Source organism: Typopeltis vanoorti, chromosome 18 (genome assembly GCF_054136105.1).
Source record: "Typopeltis vanoorti isolate ZY-2024b chromosome 18, IOZ_Tvanoo_1.0, whole genome shotgun sequence".
Taxonomy (NCBI): Eukaryota; Metazoa; Arthropoda; class Arachnida; order Uropygi; family Thelyphonidae; genus Typopeltis; species Typopeltis vanoorti.
In genome coordinates, this window is record NC_143566.1 from 46,869,906 (window position 1) to 46,882,161 (window position 12,256).

At 34.5% G+C, this 12,256-nt stretch overlaps 1 protein-coding gene across 2 annotated transcripts in view; it reads left to right on the forward strand.

Moving 5' to 3' along the window:
- LOC150096630 (meckelin) overlaps window positions 1-12,256 on the forward strand; it is a 575,505-nt gene that overhangs the window by 542,913 nt on the left and 20,336 nt on the right. For both annotated transcript variants that reach the window (XM_090408005.1, XM_090408006.1), the window contains 2 exons: window positions 176-206; window positions 7,216-7,304. In XM_090408005.1, coding sequence (XP_090264131.1) covers window positions 176-206; window positions 7,216-7,304 — 120 coding nt within the window. The remainder of the gene's footprint in view (window positions 1-175; window positions 207-7,215; window positions 7,305-12,256) is intronic.

Below are 12,256 nucleotides of genomic sequence, written 5' to 3' on the forward strand. Positions count from 1 at the left end.
GTATATATGAAAGGGAAATGCTGTCCTTGGCAACTTTGATAAGAATATAATTGATAGGTCAGAAAGAATATTTGACAAAAATTAACTAAAAGCCAGCTAAAATATGAAACTTCACATCAAAACCACCAAGGTTTAAGTTTGTAATTTAATAATTTTTTTTTTTCTTTTATTTCAGTATACTCAGACAGCAGATAGGATGCAGGGAGGTAGGTTTGATTATGCTATTTTGTAGTAAATATATATTTGTTTAGTTTGCTTAAAAGAAACATTATTGATACCATGAAAATTGAAATATAATAATTAAATGCAATGAATGATCTGTTGATTAAAAGGATTATAGTGTGGAAATTAACCCAAACATGGAATTAAATAATTCTTTCTTTCTTTCTTTCATGGTTACACAGTGGTCAGCATTCACCATGTAGAATTAATTCTTTACCTTAAATTCCCTACCTTAAAGGAACCTTAGAACAAATAGTAAGGATTCTTCATAAATACAATCTATGTGTTTCTTTCAAACCAGCTATGAAATATCTTTCTTCCTTCTTACCATCAACAAAAGATACATTACCACCACTTACTTTATTGAGTGCTGTCAAGTATGCTGCATGTCATCCTTCCTATTTTGGACAGACTGGCCATTCTGCCTTGATTAGAATTGAAGAACATCAAGACTATATTACATTTTTGAAATCTGACAAGTTTAGCCTTGCTGCTCACTCAGTTACACTGAGTTCTTTGGAACCAGACAAAACTTCATTCAGCAAGTTCCAATTCAATCGTCTTTTCCTTGAAACATATGAAATTGTCCTAACCTGAACCAGTCCGACTGTATGCCAATATTCAAGTATTGGAAAGATCACTATTAATTGTTCATGAGTTTGTTTTTTAATTAATCATCATCATCATCATACGTATCAAGGATTTAGGCCTAGTATGGCCTGTTCCGGCCTTAGAAGTCATCGTTTAAGAGGACGTCCTGGTTTTCTTTTTCCTAATGGCTTGTACTTTAAGGCTTGTTTTGGTAATCTTTCTGTTTTCATTCTTTGAACGTGTTCCATCCATCTATGTTTATATTTTTTAATTTTTTCAATTACTGGTTCTTGGTTTAATTCTTTCATAATATCTTCGTTTCTTTTGTGATCAAATAGGGTATACTTTGCAGTTTTTCTCATAAACTTCATTTCTGCTGTTGTTAATCTTTGTTTGTCTTTTTGTTTTATTGTCCAGATTTCGCTTCCAAACATTAAGACCGGTAGGGCTAATGTATTGTATACTTTTAGCCTGGTTTGTTTTTGAACTAGGTTTGGTTTAAATATAGAGTTAATTACTCCTGTTATTTTTAAATATTTTGCAATTTTTATGTTTATATCTTTTTCATTTTCATAAGTGATCATACATCCTAGGTAGTTAAATGAATTCACCTGTTCTAAGATCTTGTTATCTAATACTATTTTAGTTCTTGCTGGATCTTGTCCTTTAAAGGCCATAGTTTTTGATTTTTCCGTTGATATTATCATACCATAATCTTTGGATATCTCATTTAGATTTAAAATAGCTTTCTGTAAGTTATCTTCAGAATTTGTAATTATTATTTGGCCGTCTGCAAAGAGGAGAGTGTTTAAGTTAACTGTAGGTGAAAGTTTAATTCCTTGATGTAAATTTTTACTCCATTTTATTATTATTTCATTTAAGTAGATATTAAAAAGAGTTGCTGAGAGGGGACATCCCTGTCGGACCCCTTGGTTTATCTCTCTTGTATATGATAGCTCATGATTTAATCTTATTTGTATTTGATTATTTTCATATATACTTGTGACAGCTTTTAGGATATTATTTGGTATTATATTCTCTTCTTATCTCTATTATTAATTTTAGGCAGAAGGCTGGGTCTATACATGATCGTCCTTTTCTAAATCCATTTTGTACCTCTAGAATAAAGTTTTCGGAATATTTCATTAGTTTGTTATTTAAGATTCTGCTGTATATTTTGTTACATGAATTTAGTATACTGATACCTCTATAGTTTTTAGGGTCATCTCTGTTACCTTTCTTAAAGATAGGAATCACAATTGCTTTTTTCCATTCTATTGGGGGGTTAAATTATTTTTAAATAAAATTTACCAGTTGAGTAAATTTTATTTAAAAATAATAGGAGTCTTCCTTTGAATCTTGTTCCTGCGTATTTATATAGTTCTGAACCTAGCTTATCTTCTCCAGGTGATTTTCCGTTTCTTGTTTCTTTCAGGCTGATTTCTAATTCTTCTTCAGTTATTTCATTTTCATTTTCGTTTATTGTTTGCCAGTTGTCTTTTTTAAAATATTTGTCTGTCCACAGTTCTGTGTAGTAATTTAGAAATTCTTCTAATTTCAATTCAGTGTTTAATTTTGTTTTCTTTGGTATCTGCATTTAGGTGTTTCAAAATCTTATATACATTGGGTCTTATTTTATATAAATCATGTTCTAAATTAGAAACAAATTTATTCCATGATTCTCTGTCTTTTTCTGACTTCTCTTATAGCTATGGCTCTTATTCTTTTATATTCTATTTCATCTTCTAATCTTTTACTGCTTAACCATTTGTGATAGGCTTCTTTTTTCTTTTTGATTATTTCTTTGATTGTATCATCCCAGATCTTCAGTTTTTTTCTTTTATTGAATTTTTTGGTCTTTCCTAAGCTTTCATTTGCTGCTGCATTTAGTATCGTTTTTATATTAAGCCATTCTATTTCTATTTCTTCATTTTGTTTTATTTTATCTAGATACTGGTTAATTCTTTGTTCATATAGCCATTGTACATTTGTGTCATTCAGTAGTCTAGTTTTATAAACAAATGTTTCATTTTTCTTTCTGTTCTTGTTACTTGTAGCCATTTAGGTTGTATTCTTAATTTTATTTTAACAAGGAAGTGGTCACTGCTTATTTCATATCCTCTGTGAACTCTAACATCTAGTGAAAATTTTGATGTCTTTTCATTTAATATGAAGTAATCTAATATTGATTTCCATCCTCTTGCTGCCCAAGTATATTTATGTACGTCTTTATGGTTATAGAAGGAATTCATTATTTTTAGGTTATTATAAACTACAAAGTCAATCAATTTTTTACCATTTCTGTTTAGAGTGTGTTCTCCATGTATTCCTATATTATTATTAATTTTTGTGTTTCCAATTCTTGCATTTAAGTCTCCTGCTAAAATTATGTAATCATTTTTATTTATTTTATTATATATGTTTTGTAGCTGATTATAAAAATCAATATTATCCTGTTCTCTTCCTTCTTCTGGGGCATATAAACCAATTATTATTAAATAGCCTCTATCTATTTTTATTCTAGCTTCTATTATTCTTTCATTCCATAATTTATAATGTTTTAATTGTTTTGAAAGGGAGTTATGAATCCAAATCATGACTCCTGCTTGTGCTCTTTGGTCTCTGTCGACTCCACTGTATATCACATTAAATTTTTTATTTAATTAATTTTTAATTAATAATTATTTTAAATAATTTTTATCTACACAGCTTACTAAAATTGTTCCTTTGAACTTTAATAGTGTAACATGTACAATGCTTCAGCTGCAATCAAGACACAAGCTAATATACATATGATTTTTACTCATTATTTTGATTTATCTTTTGAATGTAGTTAATTGTCTACCTCCATGACGATGTCCACATAACATTGGATTAAATTTATTTGAGTTTTTGAATAAATTTATATAATTTTTGTTATTTGTGTAAGTTGTGAAAGTTATTTAAATGTTTTTCTATATGTTGGGAAGTTCTGTATTACATACATTAGACCATTTGCCTGTTTGGTACTCACATAAAAGAAATTACTCAAGGTTGGCATGAATGTTAACAGCATTATCAGCACTGGACATAGCAGCATTCATCCCTTGCAGGTTTGCACTTTATCATGCTGTCTCTCGCTTTGTCAGCTAAGCAAGTCTCATACTACATCATTTGTCTACATTCAGCTTTTTAATGTACACAGAGCAGAGTAGTCTAATATCTTACCTGTCTACATTGATAGTTTGAGATTTAGACCTCTATTTCTTGTTGCTGCTGTGTTTTCTGATGGCATTATCTACAGTCATATCCCACTTGAATGCAGTAATTATACACCTGAGCTCTATGCCATTCAGCTTGCAGTTGCACACACAAAAGAAAGCCACTAACAAAAATATATGATTTATACAGACTTATTGAGCTCTTTACAGGCCATCTCCTCTCTTGTGTACCATACACATTTAGTGCTTTATGATGTTCTACAGCTGTTGTATAAAATGGAGATCCTTAAGTCAGTGGTTGGATTCCTAGCCATATTAGAATTTAGACAGAATTCTCACGCACATGAGAGGTTTTATATGAAATTGCCTGGAGAGAGAGAGAGAGTCATTGATAGAGGAGTCATAAATTTAGTGTATTATTCTCTTCTGAATACAATCAGATATTCTTGGTGGATGGGGGGGGGGGGGGGGAGTTTAGGCACACTCTCCCATTTTGAGAACAGTATTATGTTGGGCAGTTTGAGCTTTATATAAAGTGTCAGGAGTTGACCAGTCTAAAAGTACTGTGTTGAACAAACAGCAATACCATAGTAATGTCTATGTGCTTCTCCTAGGACAAACTAGATGTGAAAGTCACCCTAAGAAGAAAACAAACTGATCCTAGTTGGTGAGCAGGATGTTATCAAAATAGAGAGTGTGAAGCATGGTCTTTCTTCTAAGAAATGACAGAATTGCATTTTGGTGGCAAACTTCACTCCACTTGAAAATGGCAAGGAAATCCATGTTGAAGGCATTGGTTAAAGATTTTGAAGCATGAATTACCAAAGCACTATAAGGTTTTGAAAATGAAAAAGAGGAGTGGAGAGTTCTGTCATCAGCAAATTTGTGAATAGTATATGTCAGAGAAGAGTTTGTTGATGTATAGGAGGAGGAGTGTAGGTGAAAGCACAGAGTACTGAGATACACAATCATTGATTGAAAAACCTGATGAAAGGAAACTATACATCATGACCTGCAAGGAAGCTGGCAATCCATTCACAAAGGGAAGGAGGAATGGAATACCATAAGATGGTAGCTTGGTAAAAAGGCCATAGTACCCAGACTAGATCAAATGCCTGGGAAATATTAAGAGCAACCACTTGAATTTCCCTTAACTTTTCCATAAGGCGGGTAGTGTGGCTAGGAGAAATGCTGTGGAATGAGAATCATGGAATCCATATTGTGATTACTAAGTAACTGGTGAGTCGCCAAGTAGAGAAGTATATAGCTGTAGATGGCCTTTTGAGAAAGTTTATTTATCAATGGCAGTCTAGTCAATGTAGAAACAGAAGAGAGGCAGTTGTTCTTGCTAACTCTGTACCATCAGCCCTCAATAAATGAGATCCACCTATGTGAAAACAGTGCAACACTTATCTTACCATTTGCCAATTCTGGTGACGTGCCAGCATTTCACTCACGAAAGGAATGAAATTTTTACTAATCTGGCTGTGCCATATTCATGTAGTTTTTAACTTTTTTTAAAAATAATTAATTTTATATAAATACATTTCATCATAAATGTAAATTACAAGCAGATATAGCATGGATCAATTTTTTTTTAAATTTCTTTTCTTGTATGTAACGTTGAAAGTTTATTTTTCACTTGGTTAGACTATAATAAATTTAGTTTAATCCTTTATCCAAGTGTGAACAAACAAAGTTTGTGCCTGAAAGTATCTTCAGGACTGGGGTAAGGTGGTACAACACCGGATAACTCGTTGCAAAGTTGGAGCAAGCTAACATCACTCCTATCTCAGTATCTCCCATAATGCAAAACACATCTCCTTGCAGATATGTATAATGTTATGCATTAAGGGAAGGGCTACTACCCAGACTGGTTTCGACCTTTATTGAGGTCTCTTCAGTGGGAGCGAGGCCCAAGTGGAGATACAGGGCAGAAGCATTAGCAAGGTCATCTCCACCTATAGGAGTTGCCAAACAGTGTGCCACCTTTTTATTAAATTACTCTGGATTTAGAGAAAGATGTTGAAAGTTTATTTTTCACTTGGTTAGAGTGTTTCCCGGTGTTGTACCACCTTACCCCAGTCCTGAAGATACTTTCAGGCACAAACTTTATTTGCTCACACTTGGATAAAGGATTAAACTAAATTTATTATAGTCTAACCAAGTGAAAATAAACTTTTAACATCTTTCTCAAAATCCAAAGTAATTTAATAAAAAGGTGGCACACCGTTTCGAAACTCCTATAGGTAGAGATGACCTTGCTAATGCTTCTGCCTGGTATCTCCACTTGGGCCTGGCTCCCACTGAAGAGACCTCAATAAAGGTTGAAACTAGTCTGGGTAGTGGCCCTTCCCTTAATGCCTAACATTATACATATCCGAAAGGAGATGTGTTTTGCATTATGGGAGATACTGAGATAGGAGTGATGTTAACTTACTCCACCTTTGCAATGAGTTATCCGGTGTTGTATACCACCTTACCCCAGTCCTGAAGATACTTTCATGCGCAAACTTTGTTTGCTCACACTTGGATAAAGGATTAAACTAAATTTATTATTGTATGTAACATGTTATTTATTTATTTGTTACCATCAGTACAGCTGTAACTATTGTAATGGCACAGTATTACCTTTGCTATTCTTGCACCAAGAAATCAATTAACCAACCTCCTATATGTAAAGGACTTCATAGAGTTATTGTGTGCTATTGTGAAGTGCATTTGTGAGTGCACAAAGTTAGGAACTTTTTAAATATATTACATGGTTAAATACATTTTATTTCTAGTTGAAAGTTTTTCACTTAGTTATACTATAAATTAAAGATACCAAGAAATTATATACTTGGTTTAATCCTTTATCCAAGTGTAAGCAAACAAAGTTTATGCCTGAAGTATCTTCAGGACTTGGGGCAACTCGTGGCAAAGGTCGTATGACTTCACGTCACTTGCCTTAGTATCCCATAATGCAAAGCACATTTCCTTGCAGACATGTATAATGCTATGCATTATGGGAAGAGTCACTACCCAGACCAGTTTCGACCTTTATTGAGGTCTGATCAGTGGGAACTAGACCCAGAGGTGAGGTGATACGCAAGTTGAAATTTTATTTCTGTTTTCCTTATAAGTCTCTTACCAAAAGAACTTTTATATAACTTTGATATATGAAAAATCAATATAAATTTTTTTTTGTTTCTTAAAACAGTGGGTGGCCATCTCTCCAGAGTGGATATTGATAGAGTTGTACAGATATATCAGATTGTTAACAAATTTCTCTCAGGGTTTATTGAACATGTAAGTATTAACAACAGTGTGAACTACTTAGTGGTGATTTTTGTTGCAATAACTATTTGTGTATATATACTGGGGGGGGGGGAGCTACGCCGCCCAATCCCCTTTGTTCTGGACTAGTAGGCCGGTTCTCGAATTTTGAAGACTCGACACTCAGGGTAGCCCTTGAGTGCCGAGTCTTCATGGGGAGCCCCCCCCCGAGTTCCGGACTGGTAGGCCAGTTCCCCTTGAATTTTGAAGACTTGACACTCAGGCTAGCCCTTAAGTTTCAAAAAACGTCACATACAAACATGACATAAAAAGGCTTATCATTATATATATATATATATATATATATATATATATATATATATATAGCGTAGATTTATATACAGAAAAGTATGGCACGTCCCTTTACAATAATCCATTTTGTATGACAATTTTCAGCTATAACCAGTCCGTGCCCCTTCTGTACTATGCTTCTATGCATTTGTTTACATGGCAGTTTTAGTGATATGATGCTGCTGCCACCGTGAATCAGCTGATGTGCGGTGTTCGTTGACTCTGTTTAGGACACCATTTATTGCTGTATCTTTCTGTATTTTGGTGTTTAACTGTAAATTATAAGCTGTTTATAACTATTATTTTAATTAATTGTCCAGAATGCACATAAAAATCAAAGTAAGAGCACTGTTGTTTCAAATGAAAAAGAACACTCGTGAACCTATTACATTAGATACTAAGATTAAAATTATTAAATTCAGTAACTATGAATTGTCAAACACTGAGATCGGTTGCAGTCTAAACTTACCTCACAGGACTGTTGTTGCAGTAGTCAAAGATACTACACCAATTATCCATAACTTTCACATGGTGTAGTTATCCTTAAACTACAGTTAACTGTTCCTAACTCTTCATTTGTGAATATTATTCTATTTTTTTTTTTTTTTTCAGAACTAGTATAAATAAATCATTTATTCATGTCATTTACTCACAGTTTCACACCATGGGATAAAGATCTGCAAACAAAGGATGTTCACAGTGGTTCATGAGGGATAGTCAAGGGATATCTGGAGGAAACAGTATCATACTGTTATACCCAAGGTCAGGAGGGCAAATTGAGTAGGAGTTAGATGAACAAGTAGTATCATTAAGCTTGAGTTTCAAAAAATAAAATAAAATGTTGTGAACTATACAAGGAGAAAGGTGACCAGCTAACTCCTGAACACTATAAGGATCAGAAACGAAAGGTGACCATTATGGTAAGGAAGACAAAATCAGATTAAGAGAAGAAATTAGCCAAACAGGCAAAAGGACATCCCAAAGAATTTTTTCATTATGTGGCAAGTACAAGGAGTGCAGATGGCAAAGAGGCGACAGGGCAGATGAAATTATTGAGTTACTAAGTAACTGCTTTGCAAGGGTATAAGATATTGTTATGACAGAAGTGACAGGGACTAATGTGGAAACAGAAGTTGATGAATTGAAGGTACTTAGGATATTGCAGAATCTGAATGCAAATTCAGCTGTGGCATTGGATGTCATATCAGCTTGCATTTTAGGAGAATATGCAGAGGAACTGGCGATGCCTTTGACTAAGCTGTTTAATTTAAGTATTAGCTTTGGCAAAGTCCCAAAAGAGTGAAAGGAGGGTAAAATAATTCCTTTGCAGAAAGGAGGATCTAGGTCTGAGGTAGCAAATTATAGACCAATCAGTATCTCAGCAATGGTGGTAAAAAGTACTTGAAAAGTTGGCCAAAAAGAGAATTCAGGAATAGATTGATAAGAATATGATACTCTGTGAGGGGTAACTTGGTTTTGTTCGAGTATAATGGATATACTATTTTTAGGAATGACAGAAGAGATAGGAGAGGAGGAGGAGGAGTGCTACTAATGATATCAGATGATTTAAGTCCACTCAGGGTAGAAATACAAGAAAAAAATGATGGTAACAACGTCCCATGTAGCGATGAGTTTGAGTCTATCTGGTGTGAAGTGGAGGTTAACAGAATGAAATATATGGTGGGGTGTTGCTACAGACCTGGCGGCTCAGTTGTAGGGGACGAAAACTACAAAACTGGAAATTATGATCGACTTAGAAGAATACTATCTTTGGTCCCATGGTATCAGTTCTGAATGGAAAAAATGTCAGCAATGCATGGGAAGCTTTGAAAAAGTGCTTAAATGAGGAAGTATCTCAGTGTTTCCCTAGTGTTTGAAGAATAAATAGGTTGGGAGTGAAATGAATGTGCAGCCTTATTAAACAAGAGATCCACAAGAAGAAGATGATATGGAAAGAATATTGTGAGAGGAGTTATGAAATATATAAAGCTCAGGCTAGAAAACTAACGAGTATTGTGAGAAAAGCTAAAACGGAGTATGAAAAGAAATTGGCCTAAATGATAAAGATAATGATAAAGAATTTTATCATTATGCCGCAAGCAAAAGAAAGAATAAATGAATGTGGAAGAATAACTTTATCGAATGTAGATGGCACACGAGTGTCTGAAGCTAAGGAGATTGTTCAGTTAATGAGTGCTCACTTTGCTAAGATATATCAACCAGGTGTATGTATGGTGCACAGTGCTACTGCTATGTTGGATGAAGAGTTAGAGGTTCATGAAAATGAGGTTGAAGAGCTCTTGCATAACCTTTATAAGAATTTGTCAATAGGAACAGATGGAATATCAGCCCGTTTGCTAAAGGAATGTTCAGCTGAATTGGCTAGGCCTTTCACACATTTGTATAACTTGAGTCTCAGCTCAGGAACGGAAGAAATGTATGATAGTTCCATTGCACAAGGGTGGTGCAAAAATTGATGTGTCTAACTACCGACCTATTGTTATCTCTGGTGTGGTAGTGAAGATTTTAGAGAAGTTGGTAAGAACTCGCATACAAAAATGGGTAGACAACCATTCTATACTCTGCAAGGACCAGCATGGGTTTTACTAAAGGAAGGTCATGTTTTAGCAATTTGCTCATATTTTATAATAATGTTACTGCCGAGTTGGATAACGGGAATGGATACAGTATGATAATGTTGGATTTTTCTAAGTCATTTGATGGGATACCACACGATAGGCTGTTGCGTAAACTGGAAAATATGGGATTGGAATATAATCTGTTGACTTGGATCAGGGGTTGGTTGACAGACAGATATCAAAAAGTGGTATACAGTGGGTGTGAATCTGCCAGATTTAAGGTAACAAGTGGTGTACCTCAGATTTCGGTCCTTGGACCATTATTGTTCAATCTATACATTAATGATATCAAGCAGGGTCTATCATCAGATTTGCAATTGTTTGCTGATGATGCGAAGATAGGCAGGGAAATCAGGGATGCTACTAATTACAAAATGATTTGAATAGACTGGAAATCTGGGCAATTGAAAATGGCTGTCAGTTTAATGTTAGTAAGTGTAAAGTTATGTACTTTGGCGTGATTAGAGTTCCAGCGGCATATTATATTAGCAGGGATATGCTACAAGAAACTTAAGAGGCAAGGGATCTTGGTGGATAAGAATTTAAAGTTCAAAGTTCACATAGCTAAAGTTGCAAATACAACTCAGAGGCTAATTGCTATGTTGAAGCAAACCTTGACATGTACAGATAAGGAAGTCATTTTGCCTCTTTATAAGGCTTTGATAAGGCCACACCTGAATTATTGTGTGCAGATTTAGTCTTCCAGGTTCCAAGGGGATAAAGAAGCTGTGGTAAGGTTGCAAAGAAGAGTTACAAAGATTATATCCAGATTATGAGGACAGATTGCGAGTATGTGGATTGCAGACTCTGGTTAACAGGAGAAAGAGGGTTGATATGATAGAGGTCTATAAACTTTTGTATGGGTGTTATAGCATTTCAAATGACGAAATTTTTCGTTATATGGAATGCAGGGAGAGAACACGGAGGCATCCATGGAAGTTAAGGTTGTTCTCAGTCAAGAAAGGGATAAGAACTAGGTTTTTCTCCCAGAGAGCAGTGAGCGAGTAGAATAATTTGCCCTTAGGGTTAGTGAGTGCATCTAGTGTAAATTAATTTAAGGGAGGGTATAAAAGCTGGGTTGGGTAATTTACAGCCTCCCTCGATGAGTCCTTGACTTCCTGGAGGTCTCAGATAATAATAATAGAGTGACAGCTGAGTTGGATAAAGGGAATGGCTACACAGTGACACTGCTGAATTTTGCAAGCCATTTAACAGGATACCACATGGAACTCTATTATGCAAATTGTAACAAGTGGAATGGATATGAAACTGGCGATATGGATAAAAGGGTGACTGATGTACAGATACCAAAAAGTAGTATATGGAGGATTAGAATCCAGGAGAAGGAAGGTGACTAGGGTTATGTTTAAGAGCTCTGTGCTTGGATCACTGCTGCTTAATTTGTACATAAATGATATAGGAAATAATCTGAAGGGAGATATTCAGTTGTTTGCTGATGTTGGTTAGGGTAATAGTCAATTAAACTTATGTAAAGAGCTTGCAAGATGATTTAAATAGGCTGACAGTATGGGAAAAACATAATGGATGTTAGTTTAATGTGGAAAAGTGTAATATTATGCATTTTGGGATACAAAGATTACAAGCTGTGTACCACATTAAGGAACTGTACTCCACGAAATTGATAAAGTCACAGATTTGGGGGTAGTAGTGGATAGAGTTAAAGTTCAGAGGACATATTGCTAAAGTAGCCAGGGTAGCTCACAGGATTATTTGGTTATTGAAGAACACGCTATCAAACAGAGATAAGGGAGTTATCATTCATCTTTATAAAGCCTATATAAAGATATAGGCTTTATAAAGGCTTTATTGAATGCTTCCTATGATAATGGATTGAGGATTTGTGGAAAAGTTGGTTGATAGGCAAAAAAGGGTTGTGGTTGATATGGTAGAAAGATTTAAATTACTTAAAGGATTTTATATTATTAATACAAAGAAAATATTTTAGCACTTGGCTAGAGGGGACAGAGCAAGTGG